Raw genomic sequence first — 27678 nt, forward strand, 5'->3', positions numbered from 1 at the left:
GGCACGATCGAAGTTGCCGCAGCCTTTAGAACTCAATCGGCAGTGGTGAACCAATTATGAAATATGCCGCGCGAGTCAGGCTAGATGATAGTGGGCAGGCATCCTTGGTGAAGTGTTAACCAGAGCTGAGGTTCCTGATCCTGTTCCATGGAACTAACTAGTACGCGCTAAAAACGAATGGTTGAACTCTAAAAGACTTTATCTGTTTCGAACTCGTAGGTTTTCCGTTAAGTAGTGCGTACTCCGCATTTTAGGATAAACATGTGGTTGTCGATGCACTTCAAGTGCTTCGAATCTGTTCACCATATATTTACTGACACGTAAATATCACTAGACAACGAGAGCCTCAGATAAAGCTCACGATGGTAGACGATGATGGCACGCTAGACGTCGTTCTGGTGACCCAGTTACCTCCGGACTCCTGGTGCGAAGGATTCGCAATCCGCCCAAACAATCATGTCTTGGCCGCACGGCTTGACGCGCCAGTGGTTTACGAGATAGATCCAGAAGATCCAGAGGCACAACCTCAAACAGTATTTGAGTTCCCAGGCGTCGCAGCGGCTCTCAACTTAGCGCCTATCCCTGGGCGGCCAGACCAGTATAGTGTCATCACTTCAGAAGTCAGCGACCTCACATCGACTAGGTGGGAGGGGTTCGCAGTATGGCATTTGGATCTCAACACGGGTGGCGAGCCTAAAGCCACGAAGAAGGGCGAGGTGAAAGACATCATTCTCGTTCTTGGGCTCTGTCCGGTGACAGAGAAGTTTATTCTCGTAGCGGATTCCGCACAGAGTTGTATTCAGGTATTGGACGTAACGACGGGCAAGAGCTCAGTACTGCTGTCCGACAAGCAATCGATGGACCCCGAAGGCGAGGATGCTTTCTTCGGTGTCAACCGGATGTGCATCGTGGGCAAATACATCTGGTACTCAAATTACAGCGCTGGCACGATCCACCGGGTGCCTTTTGAGTTGGATAATTCCAATGCTCACGCGCCAGTACGCATTACCGGCTCCGTTGAACGAATAGTGGACGATCTTGGGCATTGTGATGGGTTCCAAGTAAAACCAGACGGAAGTGCTGCATATACTCTGAACTGGAATACCGGAAGCTTAGTTCGAAGCGATCTTACGAAGGCTTTGAGTGGGAGCGCAGCATCGGAGCCGGTCTTAAGCATGCTCGTCAACCCTACCTGCGTTGAACTAGGCCCAGAGATCAATGGCAAACAGAAGCTTTTCGTCGTATGTTGCGGTGAGATCGATGTCGGTTGGATCAACGACACCCCCACTTGGAAGGATATCGCCAATGGTATTGATGCGACAGTCGAGATAGAGGTACACTCCGACCGAGGTTCAGTGATAAGTCGAACGTCTCAGCCAGTCTAGTGCGAATAGAGTATTGTGGGATAAAGGATCGTCACGTGGTTGTGCCAGGTTCCTTTTCTCTTTTCCTTTTTGCGCTTGGTTGGGTGGAATGGCATGATGTCAGACATGTAGAATCAGTTATGAACTTGATGAGCTACAATAGAGAGGCTGTTTTCCATGGTGTTGTTAGGCAGGAATTCCGAGTCTTCGTGTATCCGAATTGCTGCACGGCCCGATGAACTGAACGGTGCATGCAAATGCCCGGTCACTCACCATTATAATCAGCAAATCGGTACATTACGACTTTGCCTTCTGTCAGGAATACATTTATCTTGACCCCTCACTAAATTCACTAAATTAGGGACTCGCAGGGAATTCTCTTCATCAACTGTCACCCGTACAAATCGAGCGAAATGAGCCAAGAGGACCAACAAGCGGCGGTCAGGAAACTTGTACAGCGCCTCACCAGTCCGAAGAGTTTGGCCAAAATGACTGCTCCGAATTGACCCACCGTCAATAGGAAGTTCTGGGTATGAATGCCACTTGATGGGAGCGGCGGCCATTCATTTTAAGGGGCTTGATGTTCATGGATAGGGAAATTTATACGAAGCCCCGTATGAAGCACGACCATGTGTACGAGGCAAAGCCATCCTATAAGTATTCAACACAGGTCAACGGCGTAAACATTCTGATCGTCTACAATCTAGCAAAGACACTAAATCACCTCTCACCCTAGAGCGGGACCAGGGTTCTTGTGGGTCGATGCATTCTGTATCGATCAGTTTGACAACGAATAAAAATCCAGAGTAGTCCTTCGCATGAGGACTATTTACCCAGAAGCGCATCGTGTGATAGCTCGGGGTCCACATTGGAATGGCTCCAAGAACAAAGCCTTTCCATCCATTATCACCAGGATCTCGTATTTCGACGAATGGTACTGGGGTCTCATATATCGAAGACTACTTTTCTAGAATTCCCGTCTTGTACGACCTCTGCAAACTAGCCCAGCGTCCTTGCCTTTGCAGAAGAGATTGGATCAGACAGGACATATTCAGTGTTCAGGACCTTAAACTGCAGTCTGATCAATTTGAGACTGACTAAAGAAGTATGACACAGAGCGAATGTTTGAAATTCCTGAGCTATCTACAGTGGATGTGGATGATCTTCCCCATACGTGGCATGGTCTCAAAGTGTTCTTCGACAACCAACAAAATAGATTAGGAAAGAAAGAAAAATATGGATGGTACGAAAAATACTGACTAAAATTGAGCTGTGACACCACGTGCAACCTTATGACTGTTCTTGTCTGTACACTTTTACTTACAAGCTACAGATGCTCGAGATAAACATTAGCAGCGCCGAGTCTCACCAGCGTCCTTACGAGATATCCTGGTTGTCCCCAACCTGTGAACAAGCAATATCTGCCAGTAGATTACAGCCCGACTCTGACGGGACTGTACGTAACAGTTGTCATGTACCTGTTAGAAAGCATGATGATCATGCCCGTTGCGAGTTTCAGGCCAAGCGTACCAGAACCAGCCATTCCCAGAGGGGCCGTGGTCACACGGGCGGAGAGCTTAGCTCTGCCTCGAAAACCTGGAAAGTCAGTGATTATCGCTTGTAGGACAAACTTCGGCTCGTTGATCAGCGGCTCAACTGTTCAGACTTACAAAGTGTTCGCCCTTCAGAGATCGGAAGAACATAAGGCGGTGGAGTGACCTTGGCGCGTGCGGGCGAAAGCACCGAGCCGGACAAGGCCTGGTGTCCATTACTTCACCTGCACGAGTGCTACGGGTACTCAGTACAGACGCTTGCTTTAATGGAAAACATCGGTCATGGTACAAAACAGTGGCTTCCCATCTGGTGGAAGCAGCCCCATGAACAAAGGTCTGTTACTCAAAACTGTGCATGCACGCGAATGAGTCAGAAGTTGTTCAACAGCCTCATCCATGAATGAATACATGGGCCCTTTGGTACACCTGCGGAGTTGAGATGGAGCCCAAGATTAAGAGTATCAGACCAGACCATGACAAGAACCGCAGTAACCGGGAGGCAAGGATGAGTCGGCGCTTGCGATCTGGTCACATCCTCGGCGTTAGTACACCAAGCGACTTTGGAAGAAGACGAGCTTCTGCAATTAAAGAGTAATTCCAGTACTCATATGCTACGACGCTATGACAACCAATGAAAACTAGACTAGGTGGAACAGCAATGTATCCACTTTAATCAAGTTTCGGGTGGGATGTCAAGGAACAGTATAGTATCTTCAGAGGTCTTCGCGATACAAACTGGGAGATGGCATGACCGGAGGAGAAGTTCAGATTTAAACTTCTAGGCTTGAAAGATTGTCAGATCCACGAGGATAATCTTAAAGGCAAATTTGCAAACTCAGATTCGATGTAGGTGTCGATTACGAGAACCTTCGTCTATTGACTCTACCAAGCGTTTCTGACCTACTCTTGTCAACTCAGCGTCAGATTGGGAGAAGTTCCTTGCAAGAGAACTTCTTAACCGAGAGGCCGCTGTTATATGAGCTCGGTACAGGCTACCCAAGGCAGGAGACAGTGCGGAATGTGGATTGGGGTTGAAATTGTCGATCTGGTTCTCATCAACAACTACGCTGTTCTAGTATTCAGGGTATTCAAACCTTCGTACCCTGATAACCGTGTTATCGGTTGACATGGATGCAACTAGTAAAACGACCTTCGTTGTTACTTGTACTCGGTCAACGCTTAACTGCCACAGAGCAAACGGAAATGGTCTCAACCACTACTTTACAGTTTGTTACTTGTTGTCATAGCACTGAAAGACTAAGTCTTTATCCAAATATCAGCATGCATTCCGTGCTGATCATGTAGGAAGTGGTTTATGCCATTTAGGCTTTCTTCGCCAACATCCTAGCAGCATGCTGGAAACCCAAGACCTTGTACTCGGTCTCATTATAATAAATAGAATTGACATCCCCGAACTGCTCACCAGGGATACTCAAATCATGCGTACCGAACTGCCAGACCTGATCAGCCGCAACCCCGCTCTCATACACGGCGTCCTGCCAGGGCTGATATACTGCGGTGTGGTTTCCCGGGAACGGCGCGCCGTACTCCTCGAGAATAATAGGCTTGCCGATCTTCCTGGCCAGCTGGTCGTGCTGTTCTATCCACTCGCTGCCCCATTCGTACTCGTAGCCCCACGAGTCCGGGTAGAGATGAAAGACGCCGTAGTCCAGCGTCGGGATCTTTAGGTTCGCAACCCAGTCGATGCCCTCGGCGCCGCTGTACGCGTACGAGCCGTCGCCGACACCACTGTCCGGCACCAGCCAGCCCTCGTCGCCAAGGGTGACCAGGTGGTCCGAGTCAAGACTCTTGATGTATTTTGAGACGTCAGTCGCCCACTTGGTGATCACCGAGCTGGGACAGCCATTGCAGCGCGGCTCATTGGCCAGCTCCCAAGCGAAGATGGCCGAGGACTTGCGGTAGCGGGCCACGACGGTCGTGATGTAGTTACGGTAGACCTGCTGCGATGTCGCGTGTGTGTACCACTCGGTGGCGTTGGTGCCAAAAGCCCGGCTGTAGGCGGCGATGCCACCGTAGTCGCCCCAGTTGTTGATGAAGTTCAGAACTAGCTTGACACCGTACTTCTCGGCCGCCGACACGACGTAGTCCAGCCGCTGGATCCCGTCGGCGCCGTAGTTGATGTGCGACCCCGTCGCGTTCAGATACTGGAACCACACCTTGTTCGGGTCTGTGGCCGAGGCATCTGGGATCGTTGTCACATCTCCGAAGCCCCAGACACGGAGAACCTTGTACTTTGTCTATAGTGTGGGTGTTAGAGCTTCACTTTGTTGAGTTCTGAGTAGGGTGACTGAACTGACTTTGGCTACTTCCTTCAACGCGGTATCAACGTCTGAGTTCCTGCTAAGGTGCCCAAGCCACCAAGCGTTGCTTCCTATGAAATATTAGTCCCAAGGTCCAGAGGGATATAACCAAAGGCTGTTCTCTTACCTGCAAAGTAGCCGACTTTGCCGTCAATGTTGAACAGCCTTCCGGCAACCTTCGCGTTGGCATTTTTGGATGTACCGACGGGGTATACAGACACAGCCTGAATGTCCCGTGCAGATTCGGTCGGCAATGCTGCTGTGCTAACGGCCCACGCAGTGGCGAGGGAAACGAGCCCGGCGATCTTCATGGTTACTATCGAAGAATTTGATCCGGCCTCCCACACTTGCGACTTGGAACCTGTAGCTTCATACTGGATCCAACAAGAGGGACATATCGAGGGTATTTATCACAAACCCCACAGCGGTGGCCGTGATGGTCGGTTAGTTCTCATCGAACGCTCCAGCGCTCTAGGCTAAGCGAGGCAACGACGTGATTTTCTTTGTCCCCAACACAGAGCACATGATGCAGTTACATGCCGTCGAGCCGGAATTAGGTACCATGTTTACCCTCGTCTGATCTATTTCACTATTCCCCGCATCAATTGCGTTCTCTGTCATAACTGGCGTGCCGAGGAGAACTACACAAGACCCCTGGTCGGAACATTCCCGCTCCACGAATTGCGGAGAACCATGCAATGGAGAATCCCTGCCTTGGGGCCGGAGTATACGGGAAAGATGCCGTTGCACATGCCGTATACTGGGGAGAGCAAATTCACACTCGCAATGTGAAAGGATCCTAATATCTGCATCGGTTGTCGTGCCGATTTTCTCTGCATGCCCTAACCTAGTAGGTTGCTGCATAGTTGTGTTCAAGTTGTAAGTTCATCGATGCATAGCACCATGGTGCACTAACGAAGCGCGACAACAGTAACGCTCTGCGGCAGATGGCCCAAACCATGCTGTGCTTTCGCATCTCAATGCATATGATGTAGGCTGATGACGAAGACCATGTTTAACAGAGCCCACGTCACAAACACAAGAGGCGATGCGCCATCCACAAGTCTTCTAGATTGCGAATAGGTGCGGCATATGAGTTGCCTCGACCTTGAGGGTTTATACAGAACTCCACCCCATAGTCCTCTTATACCATCTCAGCGTGTCCATACCGGTCTGAACCCTCATGCCTATCCTGGCGTCTAATATGTAGCTTCCCCAGGCTGCGCACTTGTCTAACCAGTTCTGACACTCGTCTGTCTTCTTGCGACGCCACACATCTATATCTGTTTTGTTTGCATTTCTTGATGATGTTGTAGGCCTCCTCAACCCGGGTTGCTCTACTTCTACCCATGCCAAGACGCCCATCTCATAAGCAGCTGCCGGCTGTGCCCAGTCATCGTGGATCTTGCCGTCAAATGCGGATCTATGCGAGAGTCAGTAAACATGATCCAGAGGCATGTGTGCGGGGTAAAGGTGATCGTACTTATCAATGGCGAGCACCGTCTTCAAGAGATCTGTGGCATCGTCCAGTCTCCCTAGCGCTCTGTAGGCCGCAGCTAGACAAACATCCGATACAGCGATCTCATCATTCTCGGCCTTGATCTTCTTGGCAGCTTCTTCCGGTGCAGTCAGGCGAGTCCAGCTTAGCATACCAACAGCACGTTCCAGCTCCACAGGCTGCATCTTCTTGATACCATTCCAGAGATACACCATCTCCTGCAGCGGACTTGTGCCAACAGCATCGACCAGAGATATCTTCATGTCAACACTACGCTTGTCCCATTTCTGAACCTTTCTGCGGACGAACTCCTCAAACGGTAGTGGTCGCGACATGAGTTTCTTCTTACCTGCCAAAGTTGGTGCTTTAAGGAAGAGCTCTTCCGCTTTCGTCTTGTGCAGACGGATCTGTACCTCGTCTTTCGGTTCAGCATGGAATGCATTGCGATAGAGCTCGAGCTCAGCACACCCCGCGAGGAAGAAGTAGAGCGAGTGACTCCAGTCGTTTAACTCAGTGCAGCGGATGAAGTTGTCGCGCATAGCCTCGAACTGGCCGACATACATGGTATCGAGTGAAAGTTCGAAGTTGTTGAGGGCAGTAACCTGCCTCATCTTGGAATCGGTATTTTTGAGCAGGAGTTCGATGGCACCAGGAAGGTTGCGACTGTTCGACAATCCTCGTGCTTCTTCCATGCGCCATAGTCTGGATTCGGGATATGACTTGACCATTCTTGCCAAAAGGTCTCGGCACCGTTGCTTCGGGTATCCCACTATCGCACCCTTTTCCGCCTCATCTTCTGATGGCAATATGTCGGCGAAACCAAGTAGACCGTTGTAGTAGGCTAGTAGCACAAGTCCGGCGACGGCTCCATTGATGTTGTTGAATCGCGAGCTTTGCCATAACATCCTCACGCCACGTTCCCGGTCGCCTCTGAAACCAATGATGCTTAATAGCTTCGCAAAGGATGGCGGAATCATTGAGATCATGAGAAGTAGTATGCCGAAGCACATGTTTGCACCACTGTGGACGAACTCGTCGACTGGATCAGTAAAGATTTCGGCCTCAGGTCCTTCCAGCGGTAGGACCTGTGAAGCAGAGAGGTCTTGTTGCTCCTTCGCTTCGGCCACATTCGACTTTTCGTCAATTGCCAAACCTGCCAGCTTCTTTTCTGCATCATCAGCTCCACTACTCAAATGTCCTTCGTACTGTAATGGCGTCGCTGTCCCAGATTGGTGATCTGGTGCTTCCACAAACTCAAGGTCGGCATCTTCGTCGTCCACTGCAGCTGGCTTTATACCCTCTTGTTCCAATGTTCGGGCTGGCGGCAACTTGTCCTTGCTACCACCTAATTGCAACCCTCTCTTCTTCAAAAACGCCTCTTCAGCTTGCATCATCCTGTCGAGCGTGGCATATGCACCTCGTAATCCCCAAAATCCTTTGGCAGCTTCGAGGTAGCTCTCGTGCAGCACGGCGACCATGGCACTCATGAGCTGGGCCTCTGCATAAACCAGAGCATATTCGCTGCCGGCCGGGTAGATCTTGTCACCTACTCCCGCCTTCTCGGCCTTCTTCTGTTCGTTCCACGAGAGTGTCTCGCATTCGCTCAACTTCTTGCTCGCCTCTGCCATGATCTCCTTCTCGAAACCGAGCACACTGCGCATGAAAGTGGTGATGCCAAGACCGAGGGCATGGAAGGCGGAGCTCCCCTTCCTGAGATCTTCCTCGGCTCCCTCAATGTCATCATTCATGATCTTAGCGGCGCTGGTCATGGCATCCTGCATGAGCGCAATCTCAGCGGCGCGTAGATCAGTCATCGACCCGGCTGGACTGGCATTGAGGCTCGCCTTTGCGCTTGTCTTGGCGCTCGAGCCCCGTAGCCAACCACCGATTCTGCTCATCTTGGCGAGTTTTTGTTCTAAGTCCTGGGGTATCCAGGAAGAAAGAAAAGAAGAGGAAAGAAAAGGGATGATAAAAGACAAGTGTCTCTCTTGCTCTCTCAAACGACTGAAAAGACGAAAGCCCTCACTGCCCTAGACTAATGCCTCCTTTAGTGTAAATTGTGAAATGTAAGGCGTGAAGTGTGAAGTGTAAAGTGGTGGGGCTAGGGGTCCTTCTCGATTCAAGTGTCCGGTAACTCCGCGCGCTTACATCCCGAAAGCGAGATGGAAGGAAATGTTGGGCGCCTGGAATAAAAGTCTGAGATAATGGCCGAAGTATCCGAATCTAGTTTGCCATGGTCAGGGAAAGGAGATGCACACGGGATGATTAGATGACGAAAGCTGTTGCGAAAAGGCTCTACAGCAGGAACTTTGTCTAGTAAGCGGGTGCGGCTCAGCAAACGATGGCGCTGAAACGGTAGGATGACGTCTAGTAGAGATCCGGAACAACGTCCAGCGGACAAGGGCTGTGGGTTTACAGCGGAGTTGGCAGTATCACCGAGTTACGTATATCCATTCGTTTCGATGAGACAGATTGGATTAGAATCAGACTGCCATTTTGAAGAGATCATAGATGTATAGTAAACGAAACAAAGCGGTCAGGCTTGGAAACTGGTCTCGTGCATAAAATGCTGGGGCGGATAAATCGATGAAAGAATGATGGTGCAGGAAACTGACCAACCAATATCTGTGATAAACTGCACAAAGGGGGGGGTGGGGGGCGGCGCAGAAGCCGGGTAACAGCCACAGCTACATACGAGAGAAGGTCTCTAACGGTTTGGAAAGGTGATACACAGCAGTATATTGTATTGTATTGCATACTTTGATACTTGGTACAATACTTTGGTGTGCCAAGGGACGGCAGGTGATCTGTAGAAATCCAACCCCACTCAATCCAATGTTGAAGTTGAATGTGGCTCACAATCGGCGCCCCCATCGACAGGAATCCTTGTCCCCATTTCCGTGAGCTTCCACAGCTACTGTCTGGATCCGTACGGAAGAGGTACATAACTAGGTTAGGTTACTGCAATGTGTGTACGGATTAAGTTACAGCTGGCAGCCTCACCTGCTAAGCAGCCTTGTCCGTCCCACCCCTCGGTCGCAGACAAGCAACTCATTCCGTAATCAAACACCACGCAACCAAATCAAGTCACCGTACGAAAAACATCACGTTAACGCTTCCAGTCAATCAATCTTTGCGCACATCCTGCAATCACAAAGGCAAGCAGCTACACGGGAATAGGCCACTGCACACTCGCCCATCATGGCCAGCGACAAGCCCCAAACCACCAGCGCAGAGAAGCCCGAGCAGGCCCAGACAGCACAAAAGTCGGCCGCCGCGCTGGAGGAAGACGACGAGTTTGAAGATTTCCCCGTCGAGGGTATGTATCCTTGCTGCGCCGTCCCTTTCCTTTTCCTCCTTACCTGAAGCTTCTACCTAAACCTACGACAAGAGCGTGCCCACCACTCCCGCACACGCACCCACCGCAGCTCTCGCACACTGCTTCTCTGACCCATCTCCCTTTTACCGCCTCCCTCACTCCCGCCTCCCCCGCTCCCGTGTCCCCCATGCCTTGGGGAACCAACTGACTGTTCCCCGTAACAGACTGGCCCGAAGACCAAACCGAGAAAGCGGCCCAATCAGCCGCCGCAGCCAGCGAGGGCGAGGGCGGCAAGGACGGCGAGAACCACCTCTGGGAGAAGTCGTGGGACGACGACGACACATCCGATGACTTCAGCGCCCAGCTGCGCGAGGAGCTGAAGAAGGTCGACGCCGCCAAGAGGAGATGAAGGGGGCCCGTAGGCGTCCTGAAACGTGTATATGGGATCAAAGCTTTGGGGGGGGGGTTTAAGGAAGGGGAGGACATCTGAGGACGGGTTTGGAAGTCAGATTCGCAGATGGATACATGGCGTGCATGAAGTTGATGAGGCTTGAGGCATTTGTCTCGTGACCCCGTGATATCACTACTCTTATCACTACTCGGATGAGGAGGCATTGCCTGATTGTTTGAGATGGTAGCTTGCCCCCGGCTGCAAAGATGTGGCTCCCAATCAAATGTTGGTCAGATGTGACCGGCGAGTACGGCCAGCAAACCTGAAATAAACTCGAATGGGGCGCATGATTCATCATCCGCTGTATGAAGTGATGTACACGTAGAGCACACATGGGCACATGAAAGCGTGGGCCTAACATTTGTACGATTCTTTGTTCATTTGTTCTAAGATATGGACATAATCCTTTTCAGTCCGACCTTGTCCATCCAGTCTACCCGTAAACCCGGCCATTTGGCGTATCAGTCATTACCGTTCATGTTTTCATGACGCAGGCGTTCTAGTGTCCGTTGAGGCTATCGTTCTCGCCATGCCTGCCGGGGCTCTGAACTCCTGGGTCGAATTATTTGTCCCAGACTTACTGTCACCTTCACGTTTACTACAGTTTACCTTTTAGAGTCGAACATTTATTTGCTGCTCAGAGCAGTGACACCAGGCAGCTCCTTGCCCTCCAAAAGCTCGAGGGAGGCACCGCCACCAGTTGAGACGTGGCTGCACTTGTCCTCAGCACCATACTTGGCAGCAACAGTAGCGGTATCACCACCACCAATGATGCCGATCTTGCCCTTGGAAACACCCTCGGTGAAGGCATCTAGGGTGGCCTTGGTACCGTTGGCGAACTTCTCAAACTCGAAGACGCCAGCGGGGCCGTTCCAGAGGATGGTCTGGGCATCATCGATGGCAGCCTTGTAGAGCTTGATGGACTCGGGGCCGCAGTCGAGACCCATCCAGCCATCGGGGATGCCGTCCTTGTCGGTAGCGGAGCCAGTGTTGGCGTCCTTGTCAAACTTGTCGGCTGTCACGTAGTCAACGGGAAGAGTGACCTTGACGTTGTTCTTCTTGGCCTTCTCCATCAGCTGACCGACAGTCTTGGAACCAGCCTCGTCGAAGAGGGAGTTGCCAATCTTGACGTTCTCGAGGGTCTTCTTGAAGGTGAAGGCCATACCACCGCAGATGACGAGGCTGTTGACCTTGTCGAGCAGGTTGTCAATGAGCTGGATCTTGTCAGAGACCTTGGCACCACCGAGGATGGCGAGGAAAGGTCGCTTGGGCGACTCGAGGGCCTTGGCAAAGTAGTCGAGTTCCTTCTTCATGAGGAAACCGGCGGCCTTCTGGGGCAAGTCAACACCGACCATGGAGGAGTGGGCACGGTGGGCAGTGCCGAAAGCGTCGTCTACATCCCAAGTCAATAACCGATTTGTGCGGTAGCCAACAAAAAAGAAAAAAAGTGTGCGAGATGCAACTTACTGACGTAGATGTCACCGAGCTTGGTCAGACCCTTCCTGAACTCTTCAACCTTGGCCTTGTCAGCCTTGGTCTTGTTGCCATCGGCGTCCTTGGCCGAGCCCTCCTCCTCAATGTGGAATCGCAGGTTCTCAAGGAGAACAACCTGGCCATTGTCGGCCTTGGAGACAATCTCCTCGACCTCGGACCCAACGCAGTCGGGTGCGAACTGGACGTTCTTGCCCAGAAGCTTCTCGAGCTCGGGCACAACGGGCTTCAGGCTGTACTTCTGGTTGACGGATCCGTTGGGGCGGCCCAAGTGGGACATGAGGATGACAGTCTTGGCACCATTGTCAATGGCGTACTTGATGGTAGGCACAGCGCCGGCGATACGCTGGTTGTTGGTGACCTTCTTGTCGGCGTCGAGGGGCACGTTGAAGTCAACCTGGAGCTCATGTTAGATTCGTCTAGGCAACGAAAGGAAACAAGTAGGAAACCACCCGAAGCTCAATGGCAGAGTAAAAAGGAATCAACACAGGGAGGAAGGAAGAGGAGGAGGGAGGAAGCAGGATAAGCTTGACGACGTGAGCATGAGCCGGTGTTGACTTACACGGATGAGCACCCGCTTGCCCTTCAAGTCGACATCAGTGATGGACAGCTTGCTGGAGAGAGACATGTTGATGATAGCTTTGATTCGTGTATGTTCTCTGTGGCCGAATGTAAAAAGCGAGTTCCTGACTAGCTTCGGGATGATAAGAGATATTCAAGAAGCAGCTTGAGGTTTTTATTCCAAGTTGTTGAGGGTAGCAGGGGGAGAAAAAAACACGCAGATTCTTTGGTTGAATGCTGGGCGCTCTTGGAAGCTTGGTCTCGTTGTGTGTCAGGAAGGAGGGGGGCCTTGGAGGGGCACTCCGATTTGATTGCATGGTGGGGGGGGGGGGGGGGGGGTTGAAAAAGGCCCTTCTTTCGTTCCCTCTCCTTGCCTACCGCATGATGCTGTCGGGCTTTCAGCTTCTGGGGTCCCTCTTTGCGCGGGTTGCTTGGAGCAGTGACGTTCTCGCGCAGCCATTAGCGTCCTTCCCATTGATTTCTGTCGAGCGAATGCATTACAGCTTGCCATAATTGTATGACCGCGGCAGCACTCGGCAACTTAAGTGGTGCTATAGTCGTTCCGCCTATAATTATTTTGTGCTAATGTTCGTCGTTCCTCCGGGACAATACGGAGGTGTAGATGGGACTCCGAGTTTTGCACTCTGCATCTCGCCCGATATTAATCTTACGATATGACATGGCTACTGGTTGTCGCACCATGTCACGAGATGAGGGACCAATACCAAAATGTCTAGCAATGCATGTTTAGAACATAGTCTACATACACAAGAGAAACAAAGCGAAACGCCAACCTATGATCCAACCTGGAAAAGCAGACCGAACGCCATGCCAAACAATTCGCATTACCGAACAAACCTCGCATGGGGACTGCTCAAACCCCACGACCTGACATGCGCGTCTGACTTTTGACATCCGGTTGTACCGAATCTTCTCGTTCGGCCAATTGTCACGTTGTCGTTGTACTGTACATTTTGAACAATAATCTAGGGGAGGCGAATGTCAGGCGAGCGAGGAGCATCGACGGCTTGAGGTACGTTCTCCGATGAGTTGCTCAGTGAGAGGTAGGCAGTCCACGCAATACCGATAGTCGACACAAAAGGCTACAGACACCCCGTTAGCCTACCGACTCGAGAGACAGCTTGTCATCTGCTGGAAACAACTTACCAATTGGAACTGTACGGGCATCAACCGAAAGTTGATCATCTGCACAGCCGGCCAAACCATGAAGTTGGCCTTGAGCGTCGGGATGTACATATCTCTGAGCTTGTGCGTGACAGCTCTCTTACCACCGCCCTCGGCGACCGTCATGACGGTGAAGAAACAAGCGATACCAAAAGGCGCAAAGACAAGCTGATCAAATGCCATCCTCTTCATTGCCGGTCCCATTGAAGCCGTCTTGGTGATCGGGAACGCGCGCGACAGAAACGAGAACCACTTGAACTGCACCGGCGCCATGGCAAAGCCGTAAGCCATGAAGCGGGTAAGGCGTTCAAAGTCGAAAGGCGGCGGCAGAAGTTTCGAGTCGGGGATCAGGTCGCGCTCGTACAGTGGGTTCTTGCGATCGAGCTCGTGGATTTCGACTGCGATGGAGTCGTCCTTTGTGATGCCGCCAGGCTTGCGGAGAGCTCGCTCTCGTACTGAGGTTATGGTCTGGGCGACTGTGTCGGCGATGCCACCGAGCACAGCGTTGGTCACCATCATGGTGAGAACTAGATTGGGACATCAGATATCCCAGCCGTAGAAGTAGTGACGGATACGACGAAGCAATGCATACCTGGTCGTTCGTCATAGTAGGCATTGAACCTCGATACTAGCCTCGCAACGATAGTCATTTCGATGAAGAATATTACAGCGTGGAGTAGAGGCTATATTGATAGAGAGATCAGCAAGTCAGTACAGCCGTAATCAAGTTCGCCTTATGATTTAAGGTTGAGAATTGTGCATGAACCATGCTTGGTAACTTGTGTTGCGATACACAGGCCGCAGGGGGAGGAACCAAAGACACAGAAGGCGGAACTGCGACGTCAGTTCGACGCAACTTACAATACGACCAAAGATGAACTTGCTGTTAACCGCACGGGCGAAGCGACGACGGTTGAGGTCCCAAGTCATTCTGGAAAGAAAAACCGCTTAGGTTATTTTGAATGACAGCTAGAACACTGAAAGATTTTAGGGGTCCCCGTTCTTTGCGACGTAGGTTGAAATGATGAGCGCTCGCGACTCCGCTCAGTCTTGCTCGAGGCTGGGTCGATGACGTTGAAATGGTGCAACTGGTGCCAGATAAGATGCGACAGATCTCGATACTGGTGGCTGTCCGTCGCACAAGCTGGAGAGAGGCCAAATAAAGAATCCGTGCGATGCGCTTGAGCTGTGACCAACGCAAGATTTTAGGCTGCAGTTGTTTTGAAGACCAGCCTCGTTTCTCCAAATTGAATAGATGAAGTAGAAGACGAAGTGCCTCACAACGATGCAGTCTGAGGAGCTTGATAACACTTTGCCTTCGTTGCCGGTGATCAGCATTGCGAATCCTCTCAACTCCACTTACAAGGCAGTGCAAATGTTTCCGGCTAGCCGCCAACCCGCCCAACCCGCCTGAAACGGCGCCGTGAGCGCTTATGGACTCTCTATAGTAGTGTTGATCTTGCTTTTATCCTATTTTCCTCATTTTATTGAATCCCAGTATAACATCATTTTCTGTTACATTTCACTTTTTTTTTTTTCATGACGTCGAAATGCTTCAACCTCTTCTTGTTGCATGAGTGTGCATGTGCTTGATCTGCGTTGGTAGAGCTCTTACCACCATGGTTTGCTCTGCTCCGCTGCATATGTACATCCAGTAAGCAGTTGTGTACGTATGTACTTTGGTCATAAGCCCCACCAAAACACACAGGCACTACAAAACTTCCTCATTCGGCCTCCAGACTATATGTTGCATAGTGTTGCATGTTCAAAGATTTTTGATACCCACTGCTCATTGGTTTGTTATGCTAGTCTTACATAAATCGTTCTAGCCACTATGCGGCATTGACGCGGGCCGAAATCACAGACAGCCATCCCAAGACGGCTGTGACATCTTCCTGCGCTGATTAGGCACGCAGCTGCTCTAACATAGCTAGTTGATATCTTCAGCTCTCTACCAATTCCACCATGCCATCCGTGTGTTCAATCACCAGCGTTTCATCTCGCGCCCGCACGAGCAGCCGTCTTGGATGTTCATAGGGATACAGATCACGTTAACGGAACTGCATATCTCCACGTGCATCTGACTACGTTCAAGATACGCCTGTTTAACATAGGCATCGATAAATATGGTAATGTGCATCAAGTTACTGCGACCCCCTTCTTGATTTTGTGATCTCTGCTCACAAGTGTCTCCTAGCATCGGCCAGGCATAGGCGCATAAGCCGCTTCACCTTGTAGCAAAGACAGGCTGTCGCTTTTCGAGAGTTATATGCATTCTTCGGACGGTTTAGCTACTGATCGAGGAACGGCACACTACCACGGTATTGAGCTGGCTCGCCAGCCTTCTCCTTGACTTTATTTTGACAGTGAACTCGACCACTACAGCACAGCAGAGCTTAAATAGGGATGATACCATACCTCCCCATCAATGTCAAATCTACTGAGCCGAAAATTCAGCTTCAGCTCCCATACATCGCCAATGTCACTTTAGATGAACAGCACGGAAGCCTTGTCAGATAAGTGTGAACAGTCTATCTTGCAGCCCGGGTGAGTGCACGCTTGACCCTGTTCTATTTTATAAATGGCTTGGTTTTATAAGGTTAGCCAAGATAAGTCTGTTGTTATTTACGATTTGAGCCTTATGAATAGATTTGACGGCTATAAGAAGTTAAGATAACTTGAAAAGTTCTTACTAGAGTTATGTGCCAAGGCTAGGAGGAAGAAAGCAAAGTCTTGGCCGGGCTTTTGGCCTGTTATCAATGTAATACTTATATAAATTATATATATATGATTGGCCAAAAGCTCAAGGAACACCTCCTATTCCATTTTATATAAACCTACTTAACAATAACAATAACAACAACAATAATAGCAACAAACAGTACTATGAATGTTGAGATAGGTCCTAACCACTTATATTTCAGGCTTTACTAGCCACCTATTTGTCATATATATCTAATGTGCCACCGTATGAATAGTCACCTACAAATACTTTACCAACTCATGAACCAATTTACTCTTGACACCTCATTTCAATTTGACAAATGTAATTCCAGGGAATTGACGCCGTCATGTTTAAGACAAAAAGTTCGATCCAGATAACCAGGGCTAATTCGAAGTTTAACGTTGGCCAGCTGAAATTGGTTAGAACCAAAGTCCAGCTCAGGATCTGACTAGACGGGAGATACGTCAACAGCAACGGCAAACAACAATAAGCTAAATGGGGCAGTGGCTCAGAGTGTAAGAGACGCTCTTACGACTGTTGCTAATCCATTTGGTAAAACCAATCCTAAATCGGATCATATGTCTGAAAGTCCTCGTATACAGACTGGCTCGCGGGACGAGTTCTTTGGCATCCGCTGTGGTTCCTTCTATTAACCCTTTTACTTCACATATTATCGTGTCCGATACATTCCCAAAGAAAGTTCCGCGACAAGTGGATGAGTAGATAATGACCGACGATCTTAGGGGAAATGCTTGAGTCTCACCTAGGCGATAAGTTAGGTAACAAATACAACCTCGATAGGCAGCGCTCTTGAAAATATAAATTTCCGGGATCTTTGTGAAACAGAAGAAGAGGAAGATGTATATGATTTGGTGGATGCAGTTAAGGAAGAGATCTCAGAATATAAGTCTGGCAACAATAACGACGAAGTATCAGAACCCGGAGAAGAGGATAAATCCACGTGCAACCAGAGGCAGTTGTGGGATTAAGGACATAACAACTTTTCTAAGTACGATCATGGGTATATGGAGGCATACCATACTAACGTACCAAGCTTTTTCAACGAACAGCCTTTGTATATCATATACATTGACGCCAATTGGTTAGCAAGAGCGAGTAGCTTTGACATAGAAAGCGTGCCTCAATATAAGACTAACAACACCTCCTTGTCATATTACTCAATACATTGATTCATAGTTTCTGGCGATGTACAGTATTAAGGCGCATTTTGGAGACAGATTGCGCTAAAACTACATTTACTAATTCGGTAACCTTCCAAACACCTCACCAACACGGAACGTATTAATAGCATTGACAACCCCGCCGATTTACCAGTAGTCTACTTTTTTTTTTTTTTTTGCCTTAGAGCCACCTTGACCAATCTGTCGACAACAGTTGGTTTGCAATGAGTTTGAATGTGCTTAGGAAATTTTACGGTGACCGATCTTCTTCGTTTTGCAGAATTACCGAGTCCTCTTTTTGTTCGTCAATCTTACTAATTTATGGTACGACATCTCATTTACGACGGTGTAAAGACGGCGCCGTTCTTCTTTCAATCACCAGAAAGTCACCGAGATCTTCTCTCTTTTCACCCATTTCACCCTTGACTAGGTTGAAAGTTACAATCCCCACCCTTGGACCGTTAATCCTGACGCTGACGTGGTCGTTTCTCGTCGCAAAGCACCAATTCGTAAGCTGCTGTCTACCTAGCTATTGTATTTTAGCTTATAAGGTGAAAGACTTCTTGGCTTTCGACATCAAGCTAACCAACAGTCTTTAAAACAAGCCACATATGGAATTGATCCAATACCCAACTCGTCCTTTAGCACATCATGGGTTTCGTTGGTGATCTCCTCTACTCTCAATTGTTTGTTACGCCGCCCATTCCTACTCAAAATCTCACAAATCAGGTGGTGATCATCACTGGTGCAAATCGCGGTCTTGGCCTTGAAGCAGCGAAACATTGTGTACGCTTAGGGGCGGAGAAAGTCATTCTCGCTGTCAGAGACACAGCCAAGGGAGAAATCGCCAAATCTTGCATCGATGCCACCTTTCCCGAAAGGAAACACGTTACAGATGTTTGGGCTGTGGATATGTGCTCTCCTCGATCAATACAGGCATTCGCTGATCGGCTCCAAACCCTTGAAAGACTTGATGCAATCATCCTTAACGCTGGAATGACAGTTACAGCATGGGTTGAAGTCGAGGATATGGAGATCACTCTGATGACTAATGTCATTGGGCCGTGTCTTTTGATGCTCCTCACTCTGCCAAAGTTACGTGAGACCGCTGTACACCAAGCAGTAACACCGCGAATCAGCATTGTGGTGAGTGAATCGCATTTTGTGGCTCGATTTGTAGAGCAAGAATCAAATCGTATTATGGACGCACTCAATACGAAGTCCTTGGCAGACATGGACGACAGGTGGGAAATTCACTCAATCACGTCTAATTATCTACCACTGATTGCTCCTAGGTATGCCACCACAAAGTTAATTCAGGTATTCTTCGCCCGCGAACTAGCTCACAGAATTGACGGCTCAGAGAAGCCGAATGTCATAGTCAATTATGTCACTCCAGGTGCTTGCCGTACTGACATTCATCGTGATCTTGGATGGTCAAAAAAAGCAAGCATGGGAATATTGAAATTGGTGATTGGAAGAACAGCGGAAGTCGGTAGCAGAACTCTCTTAGGCGGTATTCTTGCCGGGGAAGAGAGCCATGGACAATATATGGCAGATTGTAAAGTAGCAAGGTACGTAATCAAACATGCGTCCATCCCTCAGATTAATTGCTAATTCATGTGTACCTAAGACCATCTTCACTTGTGGAAAGTAGGGCAGGAACTCAGTTGCAATGCAGACTTTGGCATGAAATTATGGAAAAGCTCGCTGCCATTTGCCCAGAGATCCAGAAATTGCTGTAAAATTCAAGTTCACATACGCATTGAAATCGTTTGTTATAGAAGGCTTTCAAATTTAGTGGATTTCGAGATGCACCAATATTGGCTTAGCTGCTAACGTGTTTTAATACATGATTCTTTGTTCATACCTTATTTTCACTTTTTTGATCTTTTATTCCCTCTCAGCTTTCTTCGATTCTTTGCCCTTTCCCCTTCATAGCTTGACATAATTTCGGCCAACTAAACTCACCTCTCAAAATGGTTCTATCTACACCATGCTTAACACCCTGTGGATCGAACGGATGAGCTAGTCACCCTACTACATCTTCTCGTCCGCAATTAAAATTAGTATTCGTCCGTTTCTCTGTCAATTATTGGTATTCTCTCTTCTGTCTCCTATCTGATAAAAGTCTACACCGGGAATTAAACTCTTCCGACTATTCTGATTTCAAAATGTAGCGGAAGTATCAGGAACTCTTGGAATATACAACGGTTACGTACCGCAGTGGAACAGACTACGTGGTGGCTATATGCTGTAAATTGTCAGTTGGCAAAATGATCTCCTCGTGCAGTTTGATTGATATCTGGGCCCGCACAGTTATAGGAATGTATAGCGGCGACTGTCTTTCTGCAAGCCCTTTTGTTTATTCAAGGGAGTGGAAAGGCAGGAAAGTCGGAATAGTATCACCCACCCATCGGTTAGTAATTGTGTTGACCTGGCCCAAATGGCCTTTTCAGCTTCCCTTGTTGTAAAGCATTACAGTTCCTAATTTGTGGCCTTCAATGTCCGCATCAACTGGACCAACAACATCCATCACAACAACGCCAACGGCACGCTGCTTTGCCTTACCCATCTCCACATAACAATATTCTCCTTCTCGTTGCCTCGAATTGCTAGAGTTTGTTACCTTACTGCATCTAGATATCAGCAACTCACAGGATCTGGCGTTCGATCCAGCGCATGAAACAAGGACTTTACGGGCTGCCCTACACTTTTCGTATCTCGACCACTATACCGTTGCGATCTGTAGTTCAAAATCCTCTACACTCATATTGCCTTCGTATTTCACTAAAGTTCCGTCGAGCTTTAGACTATGCCAATTTTTGTTTTTGTCGTGGTTTAGCTGAAGCTGAGTTATTGGCAAGCACTTGGCCAACAATCTATCACAGAATCTTCTCAGCGTGGAGATGGCCGATTGGCCCAGGTTGGGTTTATCGCAGTTCTTACAGTTAAATATGTGAAAGAAGCCGCAAACGGTGTCAACCGCATATGTGATAACTCAAGGCTATAAGGTTATGACTTGCCGATAAGGTTATAAATTATATTGAAAACCCTATTATTAGAACTCCGGATATCTTATCGATTACCCGTAAGACACCTTAAGAATAGCCAAATCCCTTGAGATTCGAAGGAGGCAGGCTGTAGAGAATTGACCTATCCGCTTACACGTTGCCACTATCACTATAAACCATCCTTGAATCCTTCAATATATTTAAGCTTAAGCAGTTTCCACATTTTACCGCTTGTCAATAAATGTGCATTGCATAACGCGGCCAGATGTACTAGATACGTGCTTCCATTAATTCACAGATGTAAATAATTTATTTATCATACTCACATGTTGGTAAGCGACGAACGTAAGAGGTCAAAGCAGCAAACTCTCACAGAACCATCTACTTTTCGCCCATACAACTGTTCAATTCAATAAATGTTAACCTCAAACTAGTCCTTCTTCCCATTCCTTCTGCTCCTCCTGACACGATCAACGCCATCCTGCAGCAGGTTCCCAGCATCATCTGCGGCATTCTCGCCCCTTTCCTTGAGCTGGTGCTTTTCTGCCTCATCTTGGATGTCCCTGATGACATTCTTACCAACACTTGTCCCGTTAATCCAGTCCAGAATTCCAAAAGCCCCAAAATTGCCTTGCCCTCCACTCGCGTAATGCGTGCCTGTACGGCGCGCAATGCCGCCCATTATGATACCCGGCACGATGCTGTATCCAGACATAGACATTGTCTCCTCAATCGTAGTGAAGATAGTGAACAGGAAATATGTCAACAGATGCGGGCGGATGAACAGCGATGGCAGGTAGACCGGCAGCAAGCGGTGCAGCATCAAAGGCAAGGGGTGGTCCGCATAAAGCATAAGTGAGTACGGCGCGCCGCGGTGGCAGTGTCCGTACCTTGAGTGCAGATTCGTTAACAGACCGCGCGAGTGCAAGAAGTGACGATGGATATAATATGTCAGGAACTCTCGGCTGACGTAGAGCCATCCGATATGCTTGATCATCTGCCAAGGCAGCGGAAGTGTCGTCGATGTCTTGAACAGCGGACCTTTAAGCAGTGTCGTAGCGCCTACTGACAGAGCAGCCTGCACGGCCGAGAACAGCAATAGATTAACGACTGCGAGAAGCAATTGCTTGGCCAAGGTTGTCGCATTGCGCCGGGGTAGCGATGTAGATCCATAGAGTTTGATGGATTCCGAGAGGCTTGGTATCCCCGCATCAAATAGGAGGAACACCAAAGACGGGATCAACCATAGAGCAACGCGTACGGCGAGGGTGCCGACGAGCTCGATCTTCAACGGCGAATAAGACAGGACGAGGGTCATCCATGTCATGTAGAAAAATAATATGTTCAATGAGGTTGACCATGATGTCAGGGCTGGCGCAGCGAAGTAGGACAGTATAGGAAGGGACATGAGAACGTCCAACATGATCAAGGATTTTGCGACTATGTCAAGTCGCAACGAAATTCAATCACTGAATCGGACAGTTTAATATGAAACAAATTTGATGGCCTACAAGCACATATTATTGAAGATAATATTTTGCGATGCGCTTACAGAGCTCGATGATTTTGGTTTGTCCTGCCTTGTTTCATGCTGAGACTTGAATTTTGGTGGGTATGACGTAATTACATCAGACGCTACTACAGTAGTGGTGGGCTGGGAAGGACAAAGACTGTTGAGTCTGAAATGGCTGAATAGCAAGACTTTCCATGGCGAAAAGTATTGCAGTGGACAGGGTTGGCGCGCCAACTCCCGTGTGAGTAAGGACTATAATCGGAAAGTTAAACATCAAATGTTTAAAGCGTCGCATAAACTCAGATTCGCCAATTTTGCGGTCACTTGGGTTGTAGCTTGCACGTGCGGCGACCGATCTATTCAAGATGAATTTCTTTTTCTTTTTCTTTTACCTCGGACGCAACAAGGATTCCCAAGGTTGTGATATACTGTTACTAGAGATCAGTTTAGTTCTCAGAGAATGCCTTACTGGGCTCGCTTCTTCTGGGTTGATGCTATGCCATTGCACAGAAATTAGGAGTCTATGCTATCACGATGGACTTGAACCAAACCAGCACTGATAAGGATAAGACCTACTTATAAGGATAAGACTCAACGAACCAAAACGGAAGAGGCCAGAGCGCCTCAGCAGCTATTCGGGATCAATAATCATGAACCCAACTCAACTGACAGCTATGAGACAGGCCGTTGTCTGAGATCAGAATTGTTAGTCGTGATTTACGGCGAGGACTTTATCCCCCACAAAGCTCTCTAAAGCTCCCAAGATCTGGTCAAGAAGCCTCTTGCCTGTTATGTGCAGCTTGATCATAATAATATAGGAGAATGGTAACATTCGTTGGTGGGGAAATCAACTTGATAATAAGCGTATTCGAAAGATCCGAGTGATGGTACCCACCTGGTTCGGAAGATCTGGAAACCATTAATTAGCTCTGGTCATCACGGCAGCATTGCGAGTTCGACGATGTAACACGACGCGAGTCACTGCAACGCTGCACAGGAGCGATGCGTATCATCTGGCGACGATTTCGAAGTAACAAAATTTAACGGCGAATGCGTCGATAAACTACAGTCTCGCAGTGGGTTCCTCTAGATTACTCCGCAGTGTAAAATGGGAGTGCAGTGCAGGCCGACTACATAACTTACGTCGTTGACATGATCGAAATATTCGCCCTTTGACAACTCGAGTGTGTAACTTACTAATCTGAGTGGCTCAGGGGCTTTGTGTCGGCGAAGATAAAAAAGTAGCGCCGGGATCCAGCAGCCCGGGAGATTGGGGAAATAGATGAAGGCCCCGCTTGGGGACCCGAACAATGACGCTTGGCCATATTCAGAGTCAATTGTTCGCATGGAAAGATTCAGCAGAAAGTATCCCTGGAGAGATGACTGGAATCAAGACGCACAACAGACATGGCCAACCCAGAAGCAATCGATTCGCGAGTGGTTCCTCGAAGGTTGTTCGACTCTCGGTACTCGGTCCTCGCCTGTTGATTGGGAATTCCGCACGGATGTGACAGCTGTGCTGCCTTTGATGTCCGTCGTTGGTCACTACACGTGTAGTCTAATGCCCTGAAAGCTGATATTATAAAATCCTATTTTGTATCCATAGAGCCCACATGGTTCAGTTAGCTTTGACCTTGCACGATCTACAGTCCCCGCTGGCGTGCATGACACCTGCTTTACATTGTATGATTGAATGGAGGGCCGCACCTGCATAATTTGAATTTGTTTCCTCTTTCCCCTGACTTGGAGCATTTCTAGCTGCATATCATTCCCTCGACGCCCAAGCCAAGGCAAATTACACCCTGGATTTGGGGCCTTACACGAAGTCGTACTGGTGTTTCCAAACTCGAATCAAGTATGTAATCTATTATTGCAGCGCGGCGGGTAGATCTGGGAGTTAGCTGTCCGAGCTACTTGCCTTATCCCACCTGCTCTAGCTCTTCTGGGTAGCTGGAGCTGCTGGCCCAGCGCTCATTTAGTCAATCAAGCATTCCTTTCCATTCCCTTCCTTGTTCGTTCGTCTAACCTCAGTACTAACCTAGGTTAACCAACCTAAGCTTGTCCCGTTACAGCCAGCGCCTTGGGCACTGGACACTGGACAACGAAAACTGCAGGACCCCTACAGGCTCGAGGCTCAAGGCTCGCAGGCAGGGCAGGGTCATTTCCGCCCTCAGTAATACATCATTGCACCGCATGTGTTCGTCGGAACTTCCAAAACTCTTTTGCATGCAGGAGACGCGGTCAGGCGTCAGACACGCAGGACTAGTCGGTCGCAATTAGGCAAATTCGGCCGTCGCATGAGCAGAGTTCAGTACGTACATACATACAGTACACTGCAGTCTACGAACTACAAACTACAAACCGGTCAAGCTTGCACAGGTGCTTTACCTGCAACCAGAGCCATGGATTACGCGCCGTCCAGTTCGACTTCCGCCGCCGGCTCTTATGTACCTGCACCCCCTATCCCCCGACAATCCCATCACCGATCAGAACGGAAGCCGTTTCGAGTTGACGCTCGCAGTAATGGTGTCGATGGCGGTCGCACTCATCTCACTCCCGCCTCCCCAGAAGTAATTTCCTCGTTGATCACAAGTTTATCCGTCATCTCCCAACCCGCCAACAACCTCTTCGAGAACCAGAGCCTGGGTGCGCTCTCCTTACCCACTTCGCCTGGGCAAGGAAGCTTCGGCGTTGATTACGGTGCATACAGATCCCCCTCCCTCAGGATCAAGCAGGAAGACATTCCTCTTGACGAACTGGCAGCAAGCCCGCCCATCATCCGCACAGCGCCTCCCCCATCCGGCCTCTCCCCATTGACCGCGCCCAAATCGCCAAGATCCCCGCATCGCGAGTCTTCCGGTGGGCTCAGGTCCCTCTTGCGATCGTCGCGCCCCTCGTCCAGAGGCTCTGCATCTTCGTCCCAGGATGATACGAGGAGCATCGGCAACCTCTCCATCGAAAGGGGACTACCTACACCAGAATTGCAGCGCAAGGGATCACACGATAGCTGGGGCAGGAAGTCGGGTCGCAACTCCAAGGGGCTCATGTACATGAGCTCGAAGGAGAGACTACGTGCAACTGAAGCTGAGCGCAAGCGTTCAAGCTTTGGGGCCGCCGGACCAGGCTTTGACTATTTCGGTGGCGCATTGTCACCACGGCAGGACCCCTCTCTCGTGGATACATCCATTAGCGAAGAACCGGCGAACCTTGATTTGGCCACGAGGGATAAGTTCCCGGAAAGAAGCTCATCTCTCGACCAAAGTCAACAAAGACCAATTCCCGTGCGAGATTCCTCTCTGCGTAAGACGGGATCAAATGCGAAGAGGTCTTCTCACCGATCGACCAAATCGAAGAGGGATAGCGAGAACGGTGTCAACGACAGCATACCAGAGACCGAAGAGCACGATCGGTCTTACGACATGTCTTCATCGGCACGGCGGCAGCCAGTACGGTCCGCCTCGGAAGCCGACACCCGGAAGTTGAGCGAGGGTATTCTACGATCAGAAGCCCGAAACTCGAGCAGACTAAGTGCATCGACCAGCATGGCCTCGCAGCATGCAAAGAGTATGAATGACGGCAAAGACACATTAGAAGAGCTCGACGATGGCGCACCATATCCAGCTGTCGCCTCTAGCAGGCGCAGAAGCACTCGCAGCGCTGAAAGGAGGAAATCAGGGCGTACAACACCCGAACCAGCGGATGCACTCAAGACGAAACGAAGCAGCTCTGGTCTCAAGCGATTATCAGCCGGCCTCAAGATTGCCGAAGAAGAAAGACCGGGTCCATCTCCAGAACCAAGTATTGGTCAGGACAGGCCATTGAGCACTGATTCGGTGGACGATGCAGTCGAGTCTTACCTTTGCTCACCACGTCTGTCTCAGAAGATTAAGCACCCACAAACAGGTAGAGTCATCTCGTTTTCTGAGGTTGGTGATTCGGAGGGGTCAGCTGTGTTCTGCTGTGTCGGCATGGGATTGACGAGGTACATCATGGCATTCTATGACGAGCTTGCTCTGACGCTGAAGCTACGATTGATTACGCCGGATCGTCCTGGTGTAGGTGACAGCGAGCCATATGCAGATGGTACAGCCACTCCTCTGAGTTGGCCTGGTAAGTTGCTCAAATGGATGCCGTGGAACCGTAGGATGCTAATAATTGAAACAGACGATGTTTACGCCATCTGCCAAGCATTGAAGATCACCAAGTTCTCCATACTAGCTCACTCAGCAGGTGCTATCTATGCTCTCGCAACAGCACTGCGCATGCCACAACATATTCGAGGGCGCATCCACCTACTCGCACCGTGGATACCACCATCACAAATGAATGTCTTTGGTGCGTCGCAGGCGACGCCGCCAGCCAACGCTATTCCTACCTCTCAAAGAATCCTTCGCGCGTTACCAACCCCCTTTCTCAAGGCAGCAAACAGCTCGTTTATGACCGCGACAAGCAGCTCCATCACAAGCTCCCTGCCAAAGGACAAGAAGCGATCCAAGAAACGATCATCGGCTGCAACTTCAGGACGTCGCGATGTGACACCCACACCTGACAAAGAGAACATACCCCACGACGTGTTAGAAAATGGCGGCAAGTCAGCGCCTTTGCCAACCGAGAATATGGACCAGATCCGGCCTGAGGGTTCTGATTTCGATCGCTCGCAAAGTGCTGTGGCCAATGCAGGCACAGATGCCTTTGCGGACAAGGAGCGCCAGATGACGTACGATACCCGGCTTACCTACGCAATCTGGGACCTTGCAACAACCGGCGCGAACCCTGCCGTGGACCTTCTGATCTGCCTTGAACGGCGCCATACCATCGGTTTCCGCTATGTGGATATTACACGACCAATTGTGATTCACCACGGAAGCAAGGACAATCGAGTCCCGGTGGAAAATGTAAAATGGCTTGGTAAGACGATGCGCAAGTGTGAAGTCCGTGTGCTCGAAGGCGAAGGCCATGGTCTCATGGCCAGCGCAATGGTCATGGGCAACGTGCTCATGGAGATCTCGAAGGAATGGGAGGATTGGAATAGGGCCACCGGCACTCAACGGGAAAGAGGAAGAAGTTTCCGGGCTGGCGTACGATGAGATGCGACCCTTTTGTTTTTGTCTTTTGCTTATCACTAATTGTATCGGAGCTTATTGGACTAGGCTCTTGGGATGGGAATGGACATGATACCAGCCAGTCGGCAGTTTCTCGAATGTTAATGAAAAGTGGCCTACCTCGGGTGAGGTTGAGGCTACAGGGATGATACCACTTTTCTATTTACGCTCTAATAACAGCAGTCGCTTACTAGATTGTCGTTCGTTTGGACGGGATTGGAATGATAGGATGAAATTCTCAGTTCGCGACACATAATGTATGAATACTAATGACTTAAATAAGACTTTTGCTCTTGGCTATGTCTGGTCTCTATGACATAAGTTAATATGTGCTCTCGAATTGGTGACGGTTTTAGCTATTGATCTTGAGCGAAGTTCTCGTCTCAATTTAATCAGTCTC

At 49.4% G+C, this 27678-nt stretch overlaps 9 protein-coding genes across 9 annotated transcripts; 4 read left to right on the forward strand and 5 right to left on the reverse strand.

Annotated features, from left to right (window-relative positions):
• The first annotated feature begins 156 nt into the window (after positions 1 to 156).
• BKA67DRAFT_411342 (uncharacterized protein) lies at positions 157 to 1515 on the forward strand. Its single transcript, XM_046096754.1, has 2 exons — positions 157 to 234; positions 335 to 1515. The coding sequence occupies exon 2, from the start codon at positions 363 to 365 to the stop codon at positions 1383 to 1385; it is 1023 nt and encodes a 340-aa protein (XP_045953079.1). The 5' UTR covers positions 157 to 234; positions 335 to 362; the 3' UTR covers positions 1386 to 1515.
• A 2627-nt stretch (positions 1516 to 4142) lies between these two features.
• BKA67DRAFT_411395 (glycoside hydrolase superfamily) lies at positions 4143 to 5629 on the reverse strand. The gene is made up of 3 exons (XM_046096755.1): positions 5366 to 5629; positions 5236 to 5309; positions 4143 to 5175 (listed from the first exon to the last, which is right to left on the reverse strand). Exons 1-3 carry the CDS (start codon positions 5547 to 5549, stop codon positions 4240 to 4242), a joined length of 1194 nt encoding a protein of 397 aa, XP_045953080.1. The 5' UTR covers positions 5550 to 5629; the 3' UTR covers positions 4143 to 4239.
• Positions 5630 to 6354: 725 nt separating this feature from the next.
• Positions 6355 to 8634, reverse strand: BKA67DRAFT_594924 (breast cancer protein; the record flags this gene model as incomplete). Its single annotated transcript, XM_046105106.1, has 2 exons — positions 6355 to 6661; positions 6722 to 8634. 2 exons carry the CDS (start codon positions 8632 to 8634, stop codon positions 6355 to 6357), a joined length of 2220 nt encoding a protein of 739 aa, XP_045953081.1.
• A 1303-nt stretch (positions 8635 to 9937) lies between these two features.
• BKA67DRAFT_540076 (DSS1/SEM1 family-domain-containing protein) lies at positions 9938 to 10464 on the forward strand (the record flags this gene model as incomplete). The annotated part of the gene is made up of 2 exons (XM_046100726.1): positions 9938 to 10055; positions 10280 to 10464. 2 exons carry the CDS (start codon positions 9938 to 9940, stop codon positions 10462 to 10464), a joined length of 303 nt encoding a protein of 100 aa, XP_045953082.1.
• A 396-nt stretch (positions 10465 to 10860) lies between these two features.
• On the reverse strand, positions 10861 to 12874 carry BKA67DRAFT_579989 (phosphoglycerate kinase). The gene is made up of 3 exons (XM_046103809.1): positions 12560 to 12874; positions 11974 to 12394; positions 10861 to 11899 (listed from the first exon to the last, which is right to left on the reverse strand). The coding sequence occupies exons 1-3, from the start codon at positions 12623 to 12625 to the stop codon at positions 11133 to 11135; spliced, it is 1254 nt and encodes a 417-aa protein (XP_045953083.1). The 5' UTR covers positions 12626 to 12874; the 3' UTR covers positions 10861 to 11132.
• Positions 12875 to 13544: 670 nt separating this feature from the next.
• On the reverse strand, positions 13545 to 14673 carry BKA67DRAFT_525462 (uncharacterized protein; the record flags this gene model as incomplete). The annotated part of the gene is made up of 4 exons (XM_046098669.1): positions 13545 to 13661; positions 13726 to 14270; positions 14336 to 14426; positions 14605 to 14673. 4 exons carry the CDS (start codon positions 14671 to 14673, stop codon positions 13545 to 13547), a joined length of 822 nt encoding a protein of 273 aa, XP_045953084.1.
• A 3627-nt stretch (positions 14674 to 18300) lies between these two features.
• Positions 18301 to 19394, forward strand: BKA67DRAFT_525593 (uncharacterized protein; the record flags this gene model as incomplete). Its single annotated transcript, XM_046098681.1, has 3 exons — positions 18301 to 18893; positions 18945 to 19223; positions 19283 to 19394. 3 exons carry the CDS (start codon positions 18301 to 18303, stop codon positions 19392 to 19394), a joined length of 984 nt encoding a protein of 327 aa, XP_045953085.1.
• Positions 19395 to 20739: 1345 nt separating this feature from the next.
• Positions 20740 to 22313, reverse strand: BKA67DRAFT_411519 (sterol desaturase family protein). Its single transcript, XM_046096756.1, has one exon. The coding sequence runs from the start codon at positions 22084 to 22086 to the stop codon at positions 21094 to 21096; it is 993 nt and encodes a 330-aa protein (XP_045953086.1). The 5' UTR covers positions 22087 to 22313; the 3' UTR covers positions 20740 to 21093.
• A 2265-nt stretch (positions 22314 to 24578) lies between these two features.
• Positions 24579 to 27263, forward strand: BKA67DRAFT_594929 (uncharacterized protein; the record flags this gene model as incomplete). The annotated part of the gene is made up of 2 exons (XM_046105107.1): positions 24579 to 26286; positions 26341 to 27263. 2 exons carry the CDS (start codon positions 24579 to 24581, stop codon positions 27261 to 27263), a joined length of 2631 nt encoding a protein of 876 aa, XP_045953087.1.
• Positions 27264 to 27678: the final 415 nt, after the last annotated feature.

The sequence above is a fragment of the Truncatella angustata genome (assembly GCF_020726525.1).
Source record: "Truncatella angustata strain MPI-SDFR-AT-0073 chromosome Unknown BKA67scaffold_9, whole genome shotgun sequence".
NCBI classification, from domain to species: Eukaryota; Fungi; Ascomycota; class Sordariomycetes; order Amphisphaeriales; family Sporocadaceae; genus Truncatella; species Truncatella angustata.

What these genes read in the sequence shown, in the direction of transcription:
- BKA67DRAFT_411395 (XM_046096755.1), bottom strand. Translation starts at nt 5,549, where the DNA reads ATGAAGATCGCCGGGCTCGTTTCCCTCGCCACTGCGTGGGCCGTTAGC. An exon ending in CAAAGTCGGCTACTTTGCAG is followed by an intron (nt 5,310 to 5,365) that starts GTAAGAGAACAG and finishes AATATTTCATAG; the next exon opens with GAAGCAACGCTTGGTGGCTT. An exon ending in CGTTGAAGGAAGTAGCCAAA is followed by an intron (nt 5,176 to 5,235) that starts GTCAGTTCAGTC and finishes CCCACACTATAG; the next exon opens with ACAAAGTACAAGGTTCTCCG.
- BKA67DRAFT_579989 (XM_046103809.1), bottom strand. Translation starts at nt 12,625, where the DNA reads ATGTCTCTCTCCAGCAAGCTGTCCATCACTGATGTCGACTTGAAGGGC. An exon ending in GCAAGCGGGTGCTCATCCGT is followed by an intron (nt 12,395 to 12,559) that starts GTAAGTCAACAC and finishes CATGAGCTCCAG; the next exon opens with GTTGACTTCAACGTGCCCCT. An exon ending in GCTCGGTGACATCTACGTCA is followed by an intron (nt 11,900 to 11,973) that starts GTAAGTTGCATC and finishes CTTGGGATGTAG; the next exon opens with ACGACGCTTTCGGCACTGCC.
- BKA67DRAFT_411342 (XM_046096754.1), top strand. Translation starts at nt 363, where the DNA reads ATGGTAGACGATGATGGCACGCTAGACGTCGTTCTGGTGACCCAGTTA.
- BKA67DRAFT_411519 (XM_046096756.1), bottom strand. Translation starts at nt 22,086, where the DNA reads ATGTTGGACGTTCTCATGTCCCTTCCTATACTGTCCTACTTCGCTGCG.